Raw genomic sequence first — 20,327 nt, 5'->3', positions numbered from 1 at the left:
GAAGCTTTTCCACTGTGATTAGCTTCTCTTTTGGTCTGGTTTAAGTTTGCTTATGTTCATTTATGACATAAACATATTCCTTTTCTCCTCATCTTAAAATCCCTTTTTGAAATATCTGTAAAAGCTTCCTTTTTTAGACATTATCAAATATGGATCTATGCTTAAGTTCTGTGGTATTTATATTAAATGTTTAATTTTGATTTTAAAAAAATACACCTCTACATACTGCAGAGACAAGATCTAAAATTTTCCATATTAAAACTCTATTAGGAGCTGGGTGAGAGTTGTCAGAGTTGTTCTACTCCAAGCAGTTTAAAAACACGGGTTTCATGTTGCAGACTCCCATGGGACTCTTTGTCATATTAATGTTTGCACTTGTCAAACGGAGCAAAACAGAATAGGAGAGGAGGCTGTAAGCACCTAAAAAAGTAGGTCAATGGGCCAGCAGGTTATTTGGCCAGACAAGAACGGGTGGCTTCATTGAATCATGCTGTAATTGTTTTTCTCCTGTTGGCAGATTGTTCTGCTGTGCTTTTGACTTCCTATGTTAATACTTCCATCTGTATTTTAACCTCTTAAGAGCCTCTGTTAGGTGCAGGAGAAGAAGAAATTTAACTTTTCAAATCAAATAAGTGGTAATTCTGTTTTCCATCAAAGTCATCAATGAATTTAAGAGTAGCATAACCTTGGTTTTTAGATCCTAGTTTCCTTTTTAGGAATTTAGCAGAATTTAGAATTAAATATACTTTAAAATAAAATTTTTCAGAAGTGGAAACAAGTACATTGTATAGTGAATTTGTTTTATTTTAAGACGACTAAGCAAGGCAGATAGAAACAGGATAAAGATGAGAGGAAAAAAACCCCTGATTTCATGTAGCTTAAAGATGTGAGAAGTAGCGTGATTCGAGGGAAGTAACTATAAATGAAATGTAGTGGTATAAAGAGACTGGAAGTAGGCGATGGTTTATGTTGGTGCTGAGTTTTTGTGTGGAAGAAGTGTATTTGTGAAGTAAGTTTGGGATACATTCTTGGAATTGATTTTGGAGTGGGTTTGGAAAACAAAAGAGTTAATGTCTGTGTTTGAGGGAGTAGCAATAATGCAGCTGAGCAACTTTGCTAGTTGTCAGCAGCATTCTACAGATTCTGGAGTCCTGAGAGTGACAATTTTGGAGACATGGAGAGGAGAAGATGTAGCTGAGAAAGCCAGAAGAGGCCCTAATAAGAGCTTCAGCAAAAAGGTGTTTAAATCATGGTATAAAGATATACTTTGAAGGTAGCAAGTGGAAGTGAAGATGTAGATGGTATGGGTGATACCAAGTTCAGAAGTGAAAAGGACATCAAGACTAAAATTAGGCATAAAGTGATGGCTTAAAGCTGAGATGAAACTGTGTCAGAATATCCTGCTTATCCGGGAGTACTTTAAAGCAAGGTCAATTCAGATGATGAAATACTTGAGATACTTTTAATAAACAGAATATCACATTTATAGATTGATCTTATTAAAACAATTACTTGTCTTTTTTAAAAATGAAAAAGTGATAATTTTAAAACATTGATTTTGAAGCTCTCCTTTGTTATTTTTCAACAGTTCAGAATTTAATTTCTGCAGAAGAGGATACATCGAACTCCACATTGTTCTTCATAGGAACCAGGTTTCATCCCTAAACCTCACACTTTAACAAGTCCCAAAGTGTAAAAGGTAAAATTGTGGGTTTATAATTGGTAAGGTTCCTGTGGCTTTCAGTTATCCACACTGAAGGACTGAGTAGCAATGTTTTGTTCTCCAGAACTCAACTTAATTTGAACTTTAGAAGTAGATACGGCCTTTTATCGACTGTTTACTTTCAGCTTGACTGGTTTTTTTTGAATTATCTCTGCATACTTATACATCAACACGTATAAGCACTGAGACTGTTCAGGCTCTTGCAAATTTCAGTGCAAAGACAGAAGGTCAGACCTTGAAAAATGAGAAACAAATGTGCTACAGGTGCATTTCCTGTAGTCTTTCAGTACTTTTAACTGTTTGTCTTGGATACCTGATCTAAGTTGCCCATTCTGACATAGGATCCATCTACTGTAACAAATGAATGATTTTGTCAAATTCTAGAAATTGAGTGCTCTGTTAAAGGGAAAACGCTGACTTTTAAATTCTAACTCTGCATAATGAAGATGTCATGTTATAGATGAAAGTTTTCTGTATTTAGCTGTACTGGTACTTTTCTTAGGCAGATTAAGGAAAGTATATAATTTGTCCTACAGAATTTTGTATTACTCTTGATTTCTATAATTTTAGGTACCAGTTTTGTATAAAAAGTAACACAGGGCTGAAAGTGTAATTAGTGCATAACTGTAATAGTGTTTACTATGTAAGCTAAAAGAAAACAAGTTCATAGTTTTTATCTTAATTTTAAACTTAATTTTCTGCCAGTCATGGTAGTTGGTTTTTACTGCTGAGCAACCTGTCATTGTATGCTTCTGATGAAAATTCAAACACTTCGTAATTTACTTTCCTAGTGCCATTTCTGTCTGGTTTTCAAATGATGCAACTCCATTACTTGGTCAACTAATTGGGGAATTAGATTTGTCTGTATGGCTGATGCAGTTGTTATTTTGAAGAATTGGAGTGAAGAAATGCTTTGCTGTCAGTGTGTCTTCACAGCACTGGATTTTGGAGAGTAAAGGCAAGACAAAGTTGGACCTACTAATTGTAGAAGTGGTGTATTTGGGCAAAAACGCCAGCACACCGTGCAATGTGCCTTGAAGGGGATTGTGCTGCAGCACAGCTCTCCCATTTACTTTCCTGGTGCACTCAGTTTTGAAACTTTGTGGGGAAAAATACTAGTCTTGTGAAACAAATCTGCACAGCATGTGGCTGTTGTAGACACGGAGACAGTTTGGTTGAATCATAAGCTTTCTTCCTCAGTTTCCCTATCATGCAGTTGCTGCCATATTTTTTGTGATATTAGCACTGCAAGTTCCACTGGGTTTGGTACTCTCAGAAACAAACATATCCTTTCTTCTCAGAAGCCATGAGTGACTTAAGGAACTAAAATCATCTCCTTTGAAATAAATACAGTGCCTTTTTACTAGTAAGTTTGTAGCCTACTAAAAATTCCTGAAAATCCACAAGTTCAGCTCATATAAAACTTGTTGCACACAGTTGTTCCCTAATCATTGCTAATGTTATAATCTTTCTGCTCTATTTGAGCAGCCTCTGACAACTGACTTTTCCATATGAAAGAAAAAGGTTTAATTCTATTGATTTGTCTTTGACTTTAACTTTTTCATAACCCACGCAATTTTGTAAATTTTGGGTACCTAAAAGTAGGAACTTGTTGAATTAAATACTTATTTTAATTTGGTATCCCTTCTCTTAATATTAATATTAATATTTCATTCACATTTTTTATTCAAAATCATATGTGCATCTGGAAAACCAAAAACTTCCTGCTTGAAACTCTGTAATGAATAAGATGCTTTAAGAAATGGTCTCACAGTATGGCGATCATATTCTAATCAATATCTTATTGTTATAATTTCACGTCTATTATAACAATGTATTCAAGAAAAAAATACAGTGAGAGATAAATTACAGCTCTAAAGTACTGTGTCCCAAATACTTTTCTGTTTGCACAGTTTCTAAATAGAATGTATTACTAAGTGTATTTCACATCAGTTCAGCCTTCAAAATTATGAGGGTCTTTTAGGTGAAGGTTAAAATAAAAATGTAAAGCTATATCTGAATTCAGAGTCATAAAAAGTTTTGCATTGGTTTAGTCCAAACATATTTATTGTGACACTTAATAATCTTCTCTTGAACACTGTCATGTAAGATGATGGTTATGATGGTAATGGAGACTGCATTAGAGAAGGTAGGAGGGCAGAGCAGAAGGCTGGAAGAAGGGAAGATTGAGAGCAGCTTATAGAGCAAATGAAGGCTTTGGTATACTGTAATGAAGAACATATTGGTTCCCCCAGTCACATATTGATATTTTTTCTTCTCTTATAGGCAGACGTACAAATGTCTACCACAAGACTAAAGTGTGATGTGTTATGTTTTTTACCATAAGCACCCATAAAATGAGCTCCATTGCAGACAGGTATGTTAATAGAGGCAGAGAGTTTTGGGAGAATTACTGTTCAATGCTTTCTTTAATAGTCTTTTTCTTCTGGTAAATATATTAAAATGCTAATTTATGAAAAAATGAAAGAGTGAGGTTTTGGCTATTTTTGACAAAGTTAGTTTGGTAGTTGTTAGAATTGGAAATAGTGCTTTCAATTGTTTGAGGTTAATCTTAAAATGCTTTACTTATTTTCAACCATGGAACAACATCTCTGCAAGTTGAGCTGATTTTTAATGTTTACTTGAATTTTTAATTTTTTTAGTACTTCAGAATTTGATTAAGGAGAGCAAATACATTTAAATGATTAGCGTTGCTGTAGATGATAGTAAAATGACCTGCTAACCTATTTCAAGGGAAAAGTAATAGATGAGGCATGTTTTCTACTTGACTCCTTGAGCTAGACTTTCTTAGCAGCTCAGGTGAACAACTGTCCTTAATATTCTCTTAATATTACCATTTTCGAGACTTCAGGAAATGAAACTTGCATCAAATTTATGGCAGGTTAAACATGATTAAAATGAAGAAAAATAAAAGCAAAGGGTAAAAGTTTTAAAATGCTTCTTTTAATGAAATTTTGTGCCATCTCACTGGAACTTCAGCATTTTGAAAACATGAATTGCTTTTAAAAGCTTGATGTTTATGCAGTAGCATACAAAATAACTAACTACTTCCTAACATCACTGCTTGTCATAATGTACAGTACAATTGGCTGATGATTTATCAATTGGAGAGATGAGGTAAGCTTTCTAGAAAGAAGTTTACTTGCCTTAAGGGAAGGAAACATTAGGATGAGAAATTTAAGGATGGACACACAGAGGTCAGTGTGGACAGCACTAAATAGACTGAAAGCAGGCAGAGGAAGTTAGAGAAATAAACTGTGGAAGTCCATTACACAGCAGTTTTGGAAAACAGAGAGCTTTCAAACTTTTGCTTGACTTTCAAAGCAAAAAGAAATGAAGCAAAGGTGTTGGATGAAGGCTACTGAGGCATCTTCAAGGAAAAACACCTTAGCTTGATATTTTAACACCTCTTTAGCAGTAGGTGGACAGTTATCAAGCTCAGGAAAAGTTATGTGATGCTTGGTTTGAGGAAGCAAATATAATTAATAACTATTCTTTAACATTGGTATCAATTGTATATTTATGGAATTACATATGTGGACGAAGTATAGTACATTCCTTAGCTCTCTTCCACAATAATACTTCAGAATTTAAGAAAAATATACCTTCTTGCTATAAATATTTTCAATAATTAGAATAGAAGTTGCCAATAAGTAAAAATAAATTATATATGTCCTCACCCATGTTTTCAAAAGAGTAAGGTAATGCAAATAACCAAGAAAATAAAAAAATAAAATTAAGCTGTGTTCAATTAAGTGTTTGCATGGGGCTGTAAGTTCTCATTAGAATTAGTCTGAAAATCTTTTGGGTTGTGTCAGAAATTCAAGGTCCTGCAAGCAGGACATAGCAGATTTAGCTTCAGGTTATTGATCGTTGTGAGACATCACAGTAAAACAGTGCCTTGGTTTCTTGAAGTAGTGGAGATAATGAATAATGTACTCTTCCCCTTCCCGCCTTCATTGTGATTGGACTTCAAAGGGGGAGAATTTTCACTCCAACATGCGTTTCTTTTTGTTTCTTTCAGAAATGATGGAAGCATTTTTGATGGGCTGGTGGAAGAAGATGACAAAGATAAAGCAAAAAGGTAAGTTTTTAAGTTATTTAAAGCTAAGAAATGTCCTATACTTGTACGTTTTAACCTACCAGCCTGATTTCTAAATAATAAAATTGTGATTATTTTATAAATAACCATATTACTCAGCAGCATTTCTTTTACTGTTATTTTTCAGATACATTGTGTATTTCTAACCGTGGTTCAATTATTTCTGTTTTGTGAAAGGGTGCTTTATTCTAAAAGCTTTGCTGCACCCCTCCATGAGCAGAAAGCCATTCTTCAACAATGGTGTCTGAGATACAGAGTAGGTGTTTTTGTGATAGTTCTCACAGCAGATATCCTTAAGTGGCTGTTTGCATCAGGAACCTGGCAATAGTATGCAGCTCTTATATAAGAAAGTTTCGTAGTTGTTATAAAACATTTTCTGTTTTGTTTTTCAGAGTGTCTAGAAACAAGTCTGAAAAGAAACGTCGAGATCAGTTTAATGTACTTATCAAAGAGCTGGGTTCCATGCTTCCAGGTAATGCTCGGAAAATGGATAAGTCCACTGTGCTGCAGAAGAGCATTGACTTTCTACGGAAGCACAAAGGTAATTATTTGTAACAGTAAAAAATATTTGTAAATTCTTAAATTTTTAAATGATTAGTACATAAAATATTAATAATTTTGCAGTTCCTTTAAGGAATTTGTCAAAAAAATGTGGAGAGTTCCTGAAGAAAGATATTCTTAAGATCACAATTTAGGTAGTAGAGATGTAACTGTGTTTTTGCTAATACTTTGCAAAAGCCACTACTGTTGTTTTTTCCCGATAATTGTCAAAGAAATCATTTCATAAAGAGAAGCATTTATTTTTGAAATTAAATTACCTCAGAGTTTTTTGTTGTGGACAGACACTGGTGCCAGTGTCAAAGTTTTGCTTCGCAGGAAAACTGATCATCCATTTCTCTGGAAGTACCTGTTGGAAATACTTATTTTGATATTTAGATAAGCCTGGTTTGAACGGTTGGTTTGTCTCTCTAAATTCTACATAAAGAAGATAAATCACTGAAAAAGCTAGTCTAAGAGAAATTAATGCTCCCCCTCTTCATGTCAGGTGCCTGCACAACTGGCTACTTAAACAAAGATGGTAAGGCAATAGGGCATTGTGGTCTCCAGCAAGTGTTCCTGAGTAGGTTGTTTGATGAGAGAAAGTGAAATGTGGTGGGTGTACAGACCAGAAGCGTTACCTTTTTTTCCTTTTATCTGGGAAAAAAACCCCAGAAAATCTATAAATACTTACAGCTTTTTATTTGAAACTGTAAATTTCAAGACATACCCATTGATGTATAAGCTAGTGAGTGTATGTGTGTTGTTCTTTAAAGGTCTTGTGAAATGTCAAAATGATCAATATTTTTGAACATCCTTGCTATGTTTTGTTGCTCTGGTTGTTTGCATCAGTTGATGGTCGGATATACTCAGATATATTGCACCGAAGTTTGTTGCAGGTCATTATTTTTGTCACAAAAAAAATTCTTCCACCAAGCATACACTTATTTATGGCTGTTAGATATTATGTGTATAAAAAAAGTCCTGTTCCTGCTCCTACACTTGTTCTTAATATGGCACCTCGTGGTTCACACTGCCAAAAACAAGATTAAAAATTGAAGAAAATGAACTCTTTTGCTAGTTAACCAATTTCCTTGGGTAATTTCTGAGCATGCATGCTAACTAGAAAGCAGTAGAAAGAAGTCAAAAGAAGTAACTATAACATTATAAAATAAGTAAAGCTATTAAGTGGATGAATAGTTATGCATTTATCTACAGTATATGTGTCAATTTAAGATATGAGAAATGTTTTTGCATGCTCTAGCATCTCTTCCATTAGTGTTATGGTTCCTCTAGCACCAGATGTGTACTGAATATTGCCATTAAAATTGTAAACATAACCATTTAAATAAAAAGGGAGGGGAGTATAAATTTTTGTGAGAACTATAGGTTTGGGGATTTTTTGCCAATTAAATATTGATTATATTGTTTTAATTTTCTGAGACAAATTTGTCTTGTAACAAAAAGAAAAGCAGCATGAAGGCTCCTTTTCTGTAAAAGTCAGTTCTTTAGGTTCTAAGGCCTTTGTGACAATTGGTTATTTCAAAATCACTTTGTTTTGTGTTGATGATTCCTGAGATTAAACTATAGAATTCAGACTGAACACATGTGTCAGGCAGCCAGGAGCACCAGTCATACTTTTTTCTTCAAAGTACTTTCTTAGATTGTTTTTTTCATTATTATTTTTTATTTTTTTGGATAAAGAGGCAAAAAGCAGCTCTGGAGATGGATGCCTGTTAAGGCATGGCACTTTTGTCCTTCACTTGGTGTGACAGAGTGCAACCCTGTGTGATAGCACATACCACATTAAGGTCACTAAGGCTCTGCCTGCCAGTGCTTACTGGCATTGCTCTGCACTGGTTTACATTAAAATGTTTTGGACAAAATGCTGGCAAAGTTCAGAATAATATTTTGCCTCCTGAGGTGCTTAGATATGTTACAATAAAGTAGAGTGACCTAGCAATAAATGAATTGTTCAGCACTGAGTAGCTGCTTTACTGTTGAAATCCTCCTGTGTTTAGCCACCAGGTTTTGATTAACTGCATTGCTTCTGGTTCTTTCTGGACCATTTCCACATCAGCCAAGCTTAGTACTCCGGCCATAGTTCCAGATGAACTATCTCAGCTGGTTATTGGCCAGTGTGGATTCTGTTTCTCACTGGGAAAATACAGCAGGCTAAGCACACTGAAATTATATTACTGGGAGCTTCTTCTTGGTGAATGCTGCCAATGATCTTTCTCTGAATTTGTAAACAAGAAATTTTTGAAAATTGGTAAATACCAAAGAATTTAACTGCTTTTAATTGCAAGTGGTAGACTGATATTCCTATAACCCATTGATAAATGGTACACATCTAGGCCCAGCTGGAAATCTGTTTTGAGAGTTTGCAGTGCTGATGCAAAGTTACTTCAGATACAGGACTTGGAAGACTGGAGTTCAATGTGCAAGTTTGGTTATGCTTCTATCTGATATCTAGCTCAGGAATGTGATCTTACTGCCATTTATCTTTGAGTGCAACGTTCTGCCAGAATTTTTAAGCATTTCCCTGAAGTTAACAAGTGAAACAAGTTCTTTCTGTGTTACTTTGGCTCTGTTTTCCAGTATCAGACTTGTTCTAATTATGGAAATGTAAAAGAACACCTGTACTTGTGATAGGATATTTCAGAATGATTTGTTAAAGGCACGAACTTCAACTTTTATTTAGCATAGATCTGTTCTACTGTAGAAGACCGAATGACTTTTTTCTTCTTTTTTCCATTTCTTTTGATTCTGAAATAGGATAGTTATAAGGGCCAGAATGAGCCAATGAATCAGACTTTTCCAGTTCTAAAGTGAAGATTATCTATGTCCTGTCGACTGAATGCATTAAGTTCCTTGAATTTTGCCTGTACTTTGGTGGCAGAGCTTTTCATTTCCATGTCCTTTGACTTGCCCCTAGGTATTATATGACAAATTAGATTTGGGATTATACTTAGGTTTTTTTTATTTTCCAGCCCACTTTTCCTGCTTTGTGATACCATTTCAAAACAGATAGCAAAAGCCTGATCAATTTATAACTTTTGTGAGATCTGATAATTGCCAAGTCTTATTTGTTGATACTTTTTTAACCTCTTCTTGCAACTTTCCTCTTTTAGCCAATTTCTTGTATGATGTTGCTGTTGTTTACTGTTCTTTTAGTTAAGTCTCAAGCTCTTTTGTAAAGTTTTCTCCCTTTGGTGTGGGAAACAAAATTATGAACTGTTCCAGCCCTTTGCATATTTATCTCAGTTCTAGGTTTTCTGGCTCTTTGAGCCATCTGAACTAACACTCTAGCTTATGGTCTTTGTACTTGTCCTTTAGAAACCAAAAGCCTTAAAGACATAGTTTGGTTCTTTCAATTTGTCTGAATACTTGATTGCTTGTTCAAGATTGTGCTTGCAACCAGCCCTTCTGTGATGCCTTAGTTACTCATCTAGACTGAAGCACTGTGTGATCTTACTGCTTCTGGTTTCAGTTATCAGTCTATAAGGAAGCATCAGTTTCAGAACCTGATGTCAGATTTTGCTTAGCAGCCGTTGTTTCTCTTGCCTGTGTATGGAAAGTTAATTATATATTTCTCAACTCCTACAGGAATCTCTGCTCAAAAGTCACCTATGTCAAAATCCATCTATGTCTGTGTAACAGACGGAATTCTAGAGTGGAGTCTGTCATACAGCTCTAAACAATCTTTGTTGAAAACCTACTCTTTCCTAAATGTAACCAGAAAAGAGTAGGAAGAAGAGAAAGGACAGTGACAGTTCTTAGTGCAAGGGTTAGAATGACAAGGATTGGCCAAGATATTTGAAGTTTAGCCATTTTAATGGCCTGAACTGTTCAGGAATTTTGGCTTTCTAAATCTTTGTAAACAACATTCTTAATAAAATGTTTTATTGTAGTCTCAGAGGAAAGAGTATTTTTCCATTATCAAAAACCCATTACTTACTGTAATTAACATTGGTATTACCTTGAAGTCTGGCAAGACTGTAGCAGAAACTGGTTGAAGGAAAGAGAAGACAAATGAAATTACGACATGCTGGAGAAGACATTTATTTTCTTCTTAAGGAAAAACATCTATATGTAAAGAATGAACAACAGAGGAAACTGGAGAACTTTTTACTATTTCTTAACTGTGTATATGTAGCTTAGTGGGAAAAAATGGCTTTTGGAAGTATGAATCCTTATACTATATATATATGTTTGATTTTAGAAATTACTGCACAATCAGATGCCAGTGAAATTCGACAGGACTGGAAGCCAACATTCCTTAGTAATGAAGAGTTCACACAGTTAATGTTAGAGGTATATTTTTTCTGTTTTTCTGGGAGTAGAATAGTTCCTCCCTAGGAGTCATTACATTATGGAATTTTTCAGTTTGTTGACATATCTTTTTATTTTCATATTTTAATTGTCACAATCTGTTTTCATGAATATAAACAGTCAAAATTCCTATGTATGCAGTGTTTCAAAAAATCACAGTGTTTCAGAAAGTCAAATCAGATTTTCTTTTAACTGCATGTTCAATTACATAAAAACAGAGCAAGTCCATAAATGAACATGTTTACTGTCTAAGTGGATATTTTAAGTTATCAACATAAGGAAGGTACTAGATAAATAAAGAACTCTGATGCATAAATTAAAATCCTAATTATGAAAAAGACTCAACACATCCATGTAACTTGTGAGCAATAAATATTTAATTTCTTTACTTGTTACGCTTTCCAAAACTGGTGTGAAAGCATTACTTTGCTGAAGAAGATTACATGAATAGTTGCAAAAATACTAGAAATAAACTTTCAGTATAAGCTGTCATTTCCTTGGAAATGAACCTAAGTCATTTATATTTTGTTAGTAAAGCAATTATTAATAATAGTTAAATAAAAAGTATTATAAATGAACAAACACTTCTTTATTATCATTCCATAGTTAAACCTTTTCTTTGATGCACAGATATAAAAAGTTAAAGGTTCTGATTTTCTGTACTTAAATTTAAAAAAAAAATCCTCTAAGAAGTTTTTTTGAAGATGTGAGCTTTAAAATTTCCTGTCTAGAAATACAGTTCTGTCAAGCTTTTTTTGGTAGTGTTCAACTAAAATGTGTTGTGTTCAGAGGAAAGAAGTTCGAGTTTAGTAGAAGATACGGTAGTCAGAACTGTATCTCACAGGTTTCAAGTCTCAGTAAAATCTTACTACAAGCTTCTTTCATTGAGGTTGAGAGATACTGAGACTTTTAAATACCGAAATTCATTAATTTTGCCAGCTTTTACTTGTTCTTCTCTTAGTTTATCCACATCTTGCTTTTGTCTCTAGCTCATTTTTATGAGTTTTCTGAGGTTTAAAATGATGATGGAATTAAAAATAACAAACAGGCAGAGTGGGAGTGGGGGAAAACGGTGGCTAGCTATAGATGTACTTGCTTCTGAAATTACAGAATATTTAACGACAGAACAGTATTGGAATTGTAATGCTCATAGTGTAAAAGCAAGACTAAAAATTTTTAGAGGGGAAAGATATTGCCATTTCTATAATAGACTAAACTAAAATTGATCTACATGATTTTGTGTGTTGAATATAGCTTAATGTATTTAGTATGTTCTATTTCTTTTTATTTAACTGCCCGTTATGTTTAATTTCAGGCTCTTGATGGTTTTTTTTTAGCAATTATGACAGATGGAAATATAATATATGTGTCTGAAAGTATAACTCCCTTACTTGAACATTTGCCAGTAAGTACAAATTGCTTTCAGTAACATATCAGTTTGTCTATGATTGGTGTTCTGCGGTGAGTACTAATTAATCATTGGCTGGTTTGGCATTATAGTATAGATGTATGCTTTGTTTTAATGTTTCTGCTTTTATTTCAGCACAACTCCTTCTTACTGGTCTGTCTCCTGTATTAAACATTTTCTTTGGAAATGCGGAATGCAGTCGGCTCTCTGTTAGGCAGGATTATGATGCCAGACTAGCATCAGTTTATGTTCAGTGTAACTGAAGTAACACAGTTGACTGCAGGAGATCCTTTAGAGTTCACACCTAACACAGCCTCTACATGAATCAGAAGAATATTACTAAAGATCTGTATGATTGAAATTTTTTAAAACTACTTTTTTACTTCTTTCTTGACAAAGCACTCTGATAAGAAATACATTGCTGCTGGTTCTGTTTTTTAAGTTAGGTATATACTTTGGGGTTTACCCCATTCACTCATTTTAGTCTCAGTAGCATTGCTCACTGGTAAATTTAACATTCTAGAAACTTACCTTTGAATAATGTTATTCTGAAGTGAGACAAATTAGTTCTTAAAAGTGCAAAGAATTGATGAGTGAAACTGAGTTATTTTCGAGATAAGAAATACAATATATTGTTAAAGGATAGTTGTCCTTCTGTGATAAGAGATTAAATAATTTCCTCTAAGGTAGGTATGATAACAGTCTGACAATGTTTAAAAATGTGCAGGTAATTGTGATATTTTTGGCTTTTCTGGTAGAATTTGCCAAGTTCTCAGAGGCACATTTGTTCTTTGCTTTTAGGTGTGATTTATATACTCTAAACATACATTTTATGATCCCTCTTTTTTGGATACTTACCAAATGCTCTTATGCATATAATCAGCTGTTCAGTTTTGCTGCATTCATCTCTGTTGTTCCCAGTTTTGAGTACATAGTTGTGGAACTGATTAGAAAATGTGGTAACTTGCAACTCATCCCTGCACAGGGGGAGGCAGTTGGAGGGTAAAAGTGAGAAAACTTGTGGATTGAGATAAAGACAGTTTTATGGGTAAAGCAAAAGCCATGAATGCAAGCAAAACAAAACAAGGAATTCATTCACCACTCCCCAGGGAGCAGGCAGATGTTCAGCCATCCCCAGAAGAGTAGGATCCATCATGCATAATGGTGACTTGGGACGACAAACACTGTCATTCTGAATGTTCTCCCCCTTCCTTCTTTTCCACCAGCTTTACATGCTGGGCATGATGCCATATGGTATGGAATATCCCTCTGCTTAGTTTGTGTCACCTGTCCTGGCTGTATCCCCTCCCAGCTCCTTGTGCTCCCCCAGCCTCCTTGTGGGTGGGGTGGGGTTAAGAGCAGAAAAGACCTCGGCTCTCTGTAAGTGCTGCTCAGAAATAACTAAAACACCCCTGAATTATCAGAACTGCTTCCAGCTCAGGTCCAAAACATAGCCCCATACCAGCTGCTATGCAGAAAATTAACTCTATTCCAGCCAAAACTAGCACAAATGTATTCATGAAATCAATTGCAATTGGATATAGTTATTGGTTACATAATAGTATGTGTAAAGTATGGAGGATATTCTTTTGTTCCAAGGTATCATTTCAGTATACTGGATGCCACCAATATGTTAGAGTGCCCTGGAACAACACCCTATAATTTCTACTTTAAATGCTCCTTTACTTGAACTTGTTGCATCCCAGGGAGGTTAATACAAGCTCCGTTGCTCTTTAACAAGTATGTATATCTGCTGTGTTCACGGTAGTTTTCAGCAAATGGTTTGCAGTGTCAAACTTAAGGCAAAACAGAGTGAGATTTTTCTTGCAAAATATTCATGTGTATTCCAGCAGGTGGCTTTGTTGAGTCAGTAATAAACTGTGGAATTGTTTTGCATTAAAATAGTAGGCTTTGTGACATTGTATGTCTTGCATTAGTTTAATGCTTATTAAATCTTTTTCTTTTAGTCTGATCTTGTGGATCAGAGTGTATTTAATTTTATCCCAGAGGGGGAACATTCAGAAATTTATAAAATATTGTCTTCTCATCTGCTGGAAAGTGATTCATTGACACCGGAATACTTAAAATGTAAGTAGTTATTTCAGGTTAACCCCTGTAGGCAGCTCAGCCACACACAGCCGTTTGCTCACTCCTCCCAGTGGGGTGTGCAAAGGGTAAAAGTGAGCAAACTTGTGGGTTGACATAAAGACAGATTAACAGGTTAAGGCAAAACTGTGTGCACAAGCAAAGCAAAATAAGGAATTGATTTGCTACTTCATGTCATTAGGCAGTTCAGCCATCTTCAGGAAAGCAGGGCTCCATCATGTGTAATGGGTAATTTGGAAGACAAATGCCATACGTACAAATGCCTCCATCTTCTTCCTTTCCCTGGCTCTTATTGCTGAGCATTGTGTCTTATAGTATGGGATATCCTTTAGGTCAGCTCTCCTGGATGTGTCCCTTCCCAGCTTCTTGTGCACCGCCGGCCTCCACACCTCACTAGCAGGGCGATGTGAGAAAGAGAAAGCCTTTGCACTAAGTGCTGCTCAGCAATAACTGAAACATCTCTATGTTATCAGTACTACTTTAGTCACAAATCCAAAACACAGAACCATGTAAACTGCTATGCAGAAAACCCTATCCCGATGAAACCAGCATAGTAGTTGCGTTAAAAATTATCTACTTTGTGTCATATGTTTTTCCAGTGTTAATTAAGCAGAAGCATATTCTTCAGAGCCCTGAAGAACAGAAGCACTATTTTGTGTCCTCTCCCTAAGACTAGAATTTTCAGCATTGCAGTTCACTCTGTGGCTTTCCCGTGTATTAGAAATGTTCATCTTGTTTATAGAGCTTCTATAAAGACAATTGTAGCAGTTGGCAAGAATAAAAACATAGCAGCCTAATGGGGTTTGGAAGCACATGCTTAAAGTGAACTAAAGTTTAGGGCATCTTCATCTTTAATATAGCTCTAGTTCTGAGAGGTTTTTTATGTCATTAACATTCAGGCCCTACATGTACAAATTCTAAAGAAGTTATCCTTTTATTTTGGTTAGTTAATGTCATGCTGGTTAAAGGCAGAGGCTGTAGCCAGTTGTAATCACAGCACTTACAGTATCGCAGTATGTATGCTGCTTAATTATTCCTGGTTTTCACTACATGTTGGCCATGTGCTTCATCAAACATGTAGCCTAATGATTTGTTTATTTTTTTCTCAGCAAAAAATCAACTAGAATTCTGTTGCCATATGCTGCGAGGAACAATAGATCCAAAAGAGCAACCTACATATGAATATGTAAAATTTATAGGAAATTTCAAATGTTTGAATCATGGTAAGTAATTTCAGCAATTAGAGTGGAATTCTTAGGCAGCTCCACAGCTAAACCACGTTAGGACCATTGTGCAGAACATAATGATGAACTAAAATCAGTCTTTCAAAAGAAGAGCTTGAAGCTGAGTTATATGACTTCTATATTGATTTAATGAAAAAGAAGAAAAACTGGTATTAGCATTTTTATCTATCGGGTATTACAGGTCTGTGAGTTTGGATGCAAAATGTAGTAATTCTGCTTAATGCTTTCAGTTAAAGAATACTAGTATCTCATAAAACTTTCTTTAAAAGAATGTCAGAGAAATTTAAGCAAATGCTTTAAAATAGAGTCTGAATTTAGTTAGGCGTAATCCCTATTCAAGCAGGTGGCAAACTTGGAGATCAGTGGTGTTGAGTACCTGCAGTTCTCATTACACAGACAACTGGGAAGCAAAATGTAGGTTTCCCCACCATTTCATTTCTGTGCTTTCACTCGGTAGAAGTTACCACTCAGATGAGTGGATGGGCCAGGACAGTTTTCTGCTCTGAGTTCCTACTCCCTTACGTTGAAATTATTTTTATTAGTTATATACTAATATGTTTCCTCTATACTGTATTTATAATCTGTTTGGCCAGGCTGTGCTGACTGTTTACTTGAGAGGCATGTTTATTGTCCCAGACAAATGGATTGGGCAGTGTAGTCAGTAGTAGATCTTGATAAAGATCACCACCAAAAACATTATTAAAACCAGTATTTTGTAAATAAATCTGTGGGGGTTTTATGTGATACTGGTGTTTTTCTCACAAAATGGGAAGAGATTGAGTCTTAGTGCCAAATGCAGTTATGTAATATTATAGGAAAGACATGAAACAGTCCTGAAAAAGCCAAATACAGTGCTAGTCTTGGAATGAAGAATTGGGAGAGTGCAGACCTATCAGTTGCAATTCAATATTGGGAAATATTCCAGAACAAATAATTAAACTATATATGCATTTCAGGAAGCTAGCAAAGAATGGCAGACATTTTCAGGGTGGATTTTTCAGGTAGAAATAGCATCAAATCAATTCAACTTCTTCTACCAAAGAGTAACACACTGTGTGAATAAGAGAATAAAACACAAGTAAGTGATTTTTAAATATGTTTATGTCAGTTATCGTATTCTCTTCTCACAAAGATGAAAGCAGATATTAATTGAAATTACTGGAGAGCAGCTGCAAAAACTGGTTGGAAAGGTTACCAATGTTCACTGTCAAAATGGAGTTTTAATGCACGACTTCTGGATTTGATCAGTATAGTGGAATGTAGCTTGCAGTCATGAAATGATTCAAGAACGGTAAAAACCAAGATAAAATTCAGCCCCAAATTTAGAAAATTTTGGGCTAAAAACTCAGAAAAATTGCCTAAGAACAAATGCAAGTTACTTCATTTAGGAATATCAATCTATATGAATGGGGATGGTTACAGTCAGCTAGATAGCAGTCCTTTAGGAAGAGGAGTTACTGTGGAATGTAAACTGAACATGACTAAATCACCACGACCAATCATCAAATTGTGAAATTGTAAAAGCCTTTCTAAAATATAGTTTAAACTACATGAAATAATCCCACTGCACTTCTTAGCACTCATATGTTCTCATCCAGTTTTTGACACTTTTTTGTCAGAATACAGCAGGCAAGGAGAGTTCAGAGTACAGCAATGAAAGCAAGCAGTTTAAAAATCTAACTTATGAGGCAAGATAAACTCTGAAAAATAAAGGACAAGGGCTAAGATAAAGAGGAAGGAAATTACCTCCTTTCTAATGGAAAGAGCAAGGATATGTAAGCTTACATTGCATGAAGAAAGTTCAGTAGGGGTTCTAATCTAGAGCTGAATTAAAACCAGTCAGGCTTTGAAAAGTCTGATAGTGTTTTGAAGTCACCATCATTAGAGCTTAGTGAACATGAACAAAATTAATAATTGCTGGAAATTAAAGATAAGGTTAACCCGTTTTGTGGTCTAGACCATCCTTTGCCTCCTTATGATTCCATCTCAATGATTCAGTAAGTGGAATTTGTGCTGAGCTCAGTGTCTTAAGATCCTTATTCTTTCACATACATTATTGTGCCTTCAGTTGTTCAGTATGTCTTCAGCATGTGTTGCTTAAATGTAATAAAAGTCTAGAAAATAAATATCTCAGAGTTCAAAAGGAAAAGTTAGCAAAACCTGATACAAAAGATAAATTTTAAAAACATTTTTGAAGAAAATGTAATCCAGTCATTTTTAGTAGTTACCAAGGATTAGAACTGTTATTAGTTTCTTAAAAATGCTGTCAGATAATACCATAATAACTGTAATTTTAGTTCTTCAGGAAAGTTACTTGATGGTTGTATTCCCACTACTACTCTATAACTACTATTCTGTGCATATAGGTATAGATATGTAGCATTTTTCTTTATACATGTTAAGTTACAAGCAAACCACATTAGGTAAATATTGGGCCATTTGTCTCGTGATATTACTGCCATTTTCCTCTGTGCTTATATTGTCTTCTTTGTTGCCCTCTTCTCCTCTGTCTTCCCTCAGTTTCCAACTCAGCGCACAATGGTTTTGAAGGAACTATTCAGAGATCACACCGGCCTTCATATGAAGAGAAAGTTTGCTTTGTAGCCACTGTTAGACTAGCTACACCTCAATTTATCAAGGTATGTACAAATGAAATCACCTTTATATAATTTTTTAATGGACTTCAGATGGAAAAACTTCAGAGAGAATGCACATGACATTTAAAATATTAATGAAAATCATAAGGAATTTTATTATATGAAACTGAGAGTGTCTGTTTCTTCAAACAGGCTGTTATGCAAAGTATCAAAAAAAGTTATGGTGAATGCTAATTCTAAGTAGTCATATAAAATAGTAATATGCAGGAAATAAATTTGGAAGAAGTCCACAGGAATTGTTTAAGATTAACTTAAAATGAAAGATTTCATCGAGATCCCACTTCCACTGGAGAAATTATTAATTTTAGTTGAAACTTGGACATGAATTTTGTGTTACTGATGGTCTTGCTGCAGTTTGACACAGAAGTAAATCTGGGAGGGCTTAATGAAAGCTTGCATTACTTGTCAGTAAAGAGTTGGGTATGAGGTAGTAGAAGTCCTTTGTTTTGTTTCAATTTATTCAGTAACTCAGTTGTTAGAACATTTTGTTTATCTGCTAATGTGCAATGTGAAGGTATCTTTCCAAGTTCAGAATTGGATGTGTATGAAATTTGTAGATCACTAAGTATTATCTCCTTCCTCAACAAAATCAGTAAAAATAAATACTCAGGGTACAGTACAGTATAGCCTATGATTGTGATTCAGATTACATGTTTTATGCAAATATATGATTCAAGCTACAGAATAGTCTGCTATCTAACATTTGTTCTTGGAATTCAGTAGTAAAGTAATGCCATGAAATGTATGTGACCCATTGCTGGGCCCAGCTGTTTTCTGTAATACAAGAACTCTGAACACTTAAAGATTCTGCCTCTGAGTTTAGAGCACTGATGTCTTAAGCTGAAGACTGTTTGTGGTAGCTTCTGAAGACATACTTTGCACTTCATAAGTATAGTAGGAGCCTATGGAGAAATCATATAAACTTCTTCAGGTCTGTCAGGCTGAATAGGAATTGTGTATCTCCAGATACTATGCCAGAGAAAGTTTGTTTTTTATTTTTCCTGAAGCTGTGGAAATCTTTCATCTAAGACTTTCCTTTCCATGCAGGTCTAAGTAGTGTTCTTCTGTTATGCCTACAGTTGGTAGAGATGTTAAATGTGGGATTTTTGCTTCACGAAATACTCAGGGAAAAAAGACCAACCAACATTTGCAAATACTTTTATCTTTTAAAGTCTGATGGTTTATAGTAAAACTTCTCTGTTTCCTACTTCTGAAAGTTGAGGAACATCCATTTATGATCTTCAGGTCTCTCAGTCTCCTGTGGGCTGAAACCTTACAGATTATATACTCTGGTCAAAGTTTCATTCCTGTGCCTGAACCTCTGAGCCCTTAGTGCCCAAGGAAGTTTTCAACGCTGTTCACCTGGGAAATCTTCTTGTGAAGAAGACTAATGTTAGAGTGAAGCCTTAATCTGACAATACCTGTTTATACTCTTCTGATACCTTCTGTTATTATTGAGACTAGTGTTGACTAGACTCTAGCAAATAAGTGTAAGGAACTTTAACATCCCCATAACTTCATGCATGATGCAGCCAGTAATGAGATGTGTATTTTAGTGGTTGATTGCCTTATTTAAGGTAGAACCTTCCTGGTCATCTGTCAGTTATTATCTTTATTTTGGATGGTATATGGTTCTGGATTATTTTTTTTCCCTAGAATATAATTTCTCAAGGATATACAGTGCTTTTTTCACCTTTAAAGTTCACATTTTTAGGTTATGCATATGACCCCATCACTTTTGTAACAAATTATGCCACAGATTTTGCTCCCCAGTGAAGGCATTTGGTTCTATACATTTTTTAAAACATTGAGGCAGGATCAGTAATCCTGCCTATCAATAAGGCAGGATTAATCCAGGCAAAAGGATTCTTTCTACTAGAATACTTTTTGTTACAAATGAAAGTCCTTTCTTCACTAGATGCCTTGTTGACAAGGCAGTGTGCTCATCTGCTCACACCTGTCATGAATATTATGTCAGTTCAGCAGCAGCTTCCATATTGCACTTTTTGGAAGAGTCTTGTAGTATCTGATCATCAGTAGATTCTAATGTGTTCCTGGCACTGGGAATACCATTTCAAGCTCCTAAAAATGACAAACGTGTGCATGTATCCAAAAAAAAAAAGATTTACTGATCTTTAATTTTATTGTAACTTCTTTGCGGGGTGTATTTGTAGGTATGCATGTATTCCATCAT

General features: G+C 35.0%; 1 protein-coding gene across 5 annotated transcripts in view; it reads left to right on the top strand.

Moving 5' to 3' along the window:
- The window catches only part of CLOCK (clock circadian regulator), a 56,404-nt gene that overhangs the window by 19,153 nt on the left and 16,924 nt on the right, over nucleotides 1–20,327 (top strand). For 4 of the 5 annotated variants that reach the window (XM_008927451.3, XM_018069278.2, XM_018069293.2 and 1 more), the window contains 9 exons: nucleotides 1,589–1,699; nucleotides 4,010–4,100; nucleotides 5,769–5,828; nucleotides 6,239–6,387; nucleotides 10,609–10,700; nucleotides 12,034–12,123; nucleotides 14,094–14,214; nucleotides 15,342–15,455; nucleotides 17,997–18,115. In XM_008927451.3, the coding sequence (XP_008925699.1) occupies nucleotides 4,054–4,100; nucleotides 5,769–5,828; nucleotides 6,239–6,387; nucleotides 10,609–10,700; nucleotides 12,034–12,123; nucleotides 14,094–14,214; nucleotides 15,342–15,455; nucleotides 17,997–18,115 (792 nt within the window). In that variant the 5' untranslated portion in view covers nucleotides 1,589–1,699; nucleotides 4,010–4,053. Of the gene's footprint in view, nucleotides 1–1,588; nucleotides 1,700–4,009; nucleotides 4,101–5,768; nucleotides 5,829–6,238; nucleotides 6,388–10,608; nucleotides 10,701–12,033; nucleotides 12,124–14,093; nucleotides 14,215–15,341; nucleotides 15,456–17,996; nucleotides 18,116–20,327 lie in introns of those variants that run through there. The other variant, XM_018069299.2, reaches the window with a different exon arrangement.

Source organism: Manacus vitellinus, unplaced genomic scaffold (assembly GCF_001715985.3).
Source record: "Manacus vitellinus isolate BGI_N305 unplaced genomic scaffold, ASM171598v3 scaffold_0_pilon, whole genome shotgun sequence".
Lineage (NCBI taxonomy): Eukaryota > Metazoa > Chordata > Aves > Passeriformes > Pipridae > Manacus > Manacus vitellinus.
This window is presented reverse-complemented; position numbering and strand designations above follow the sequence as displayed.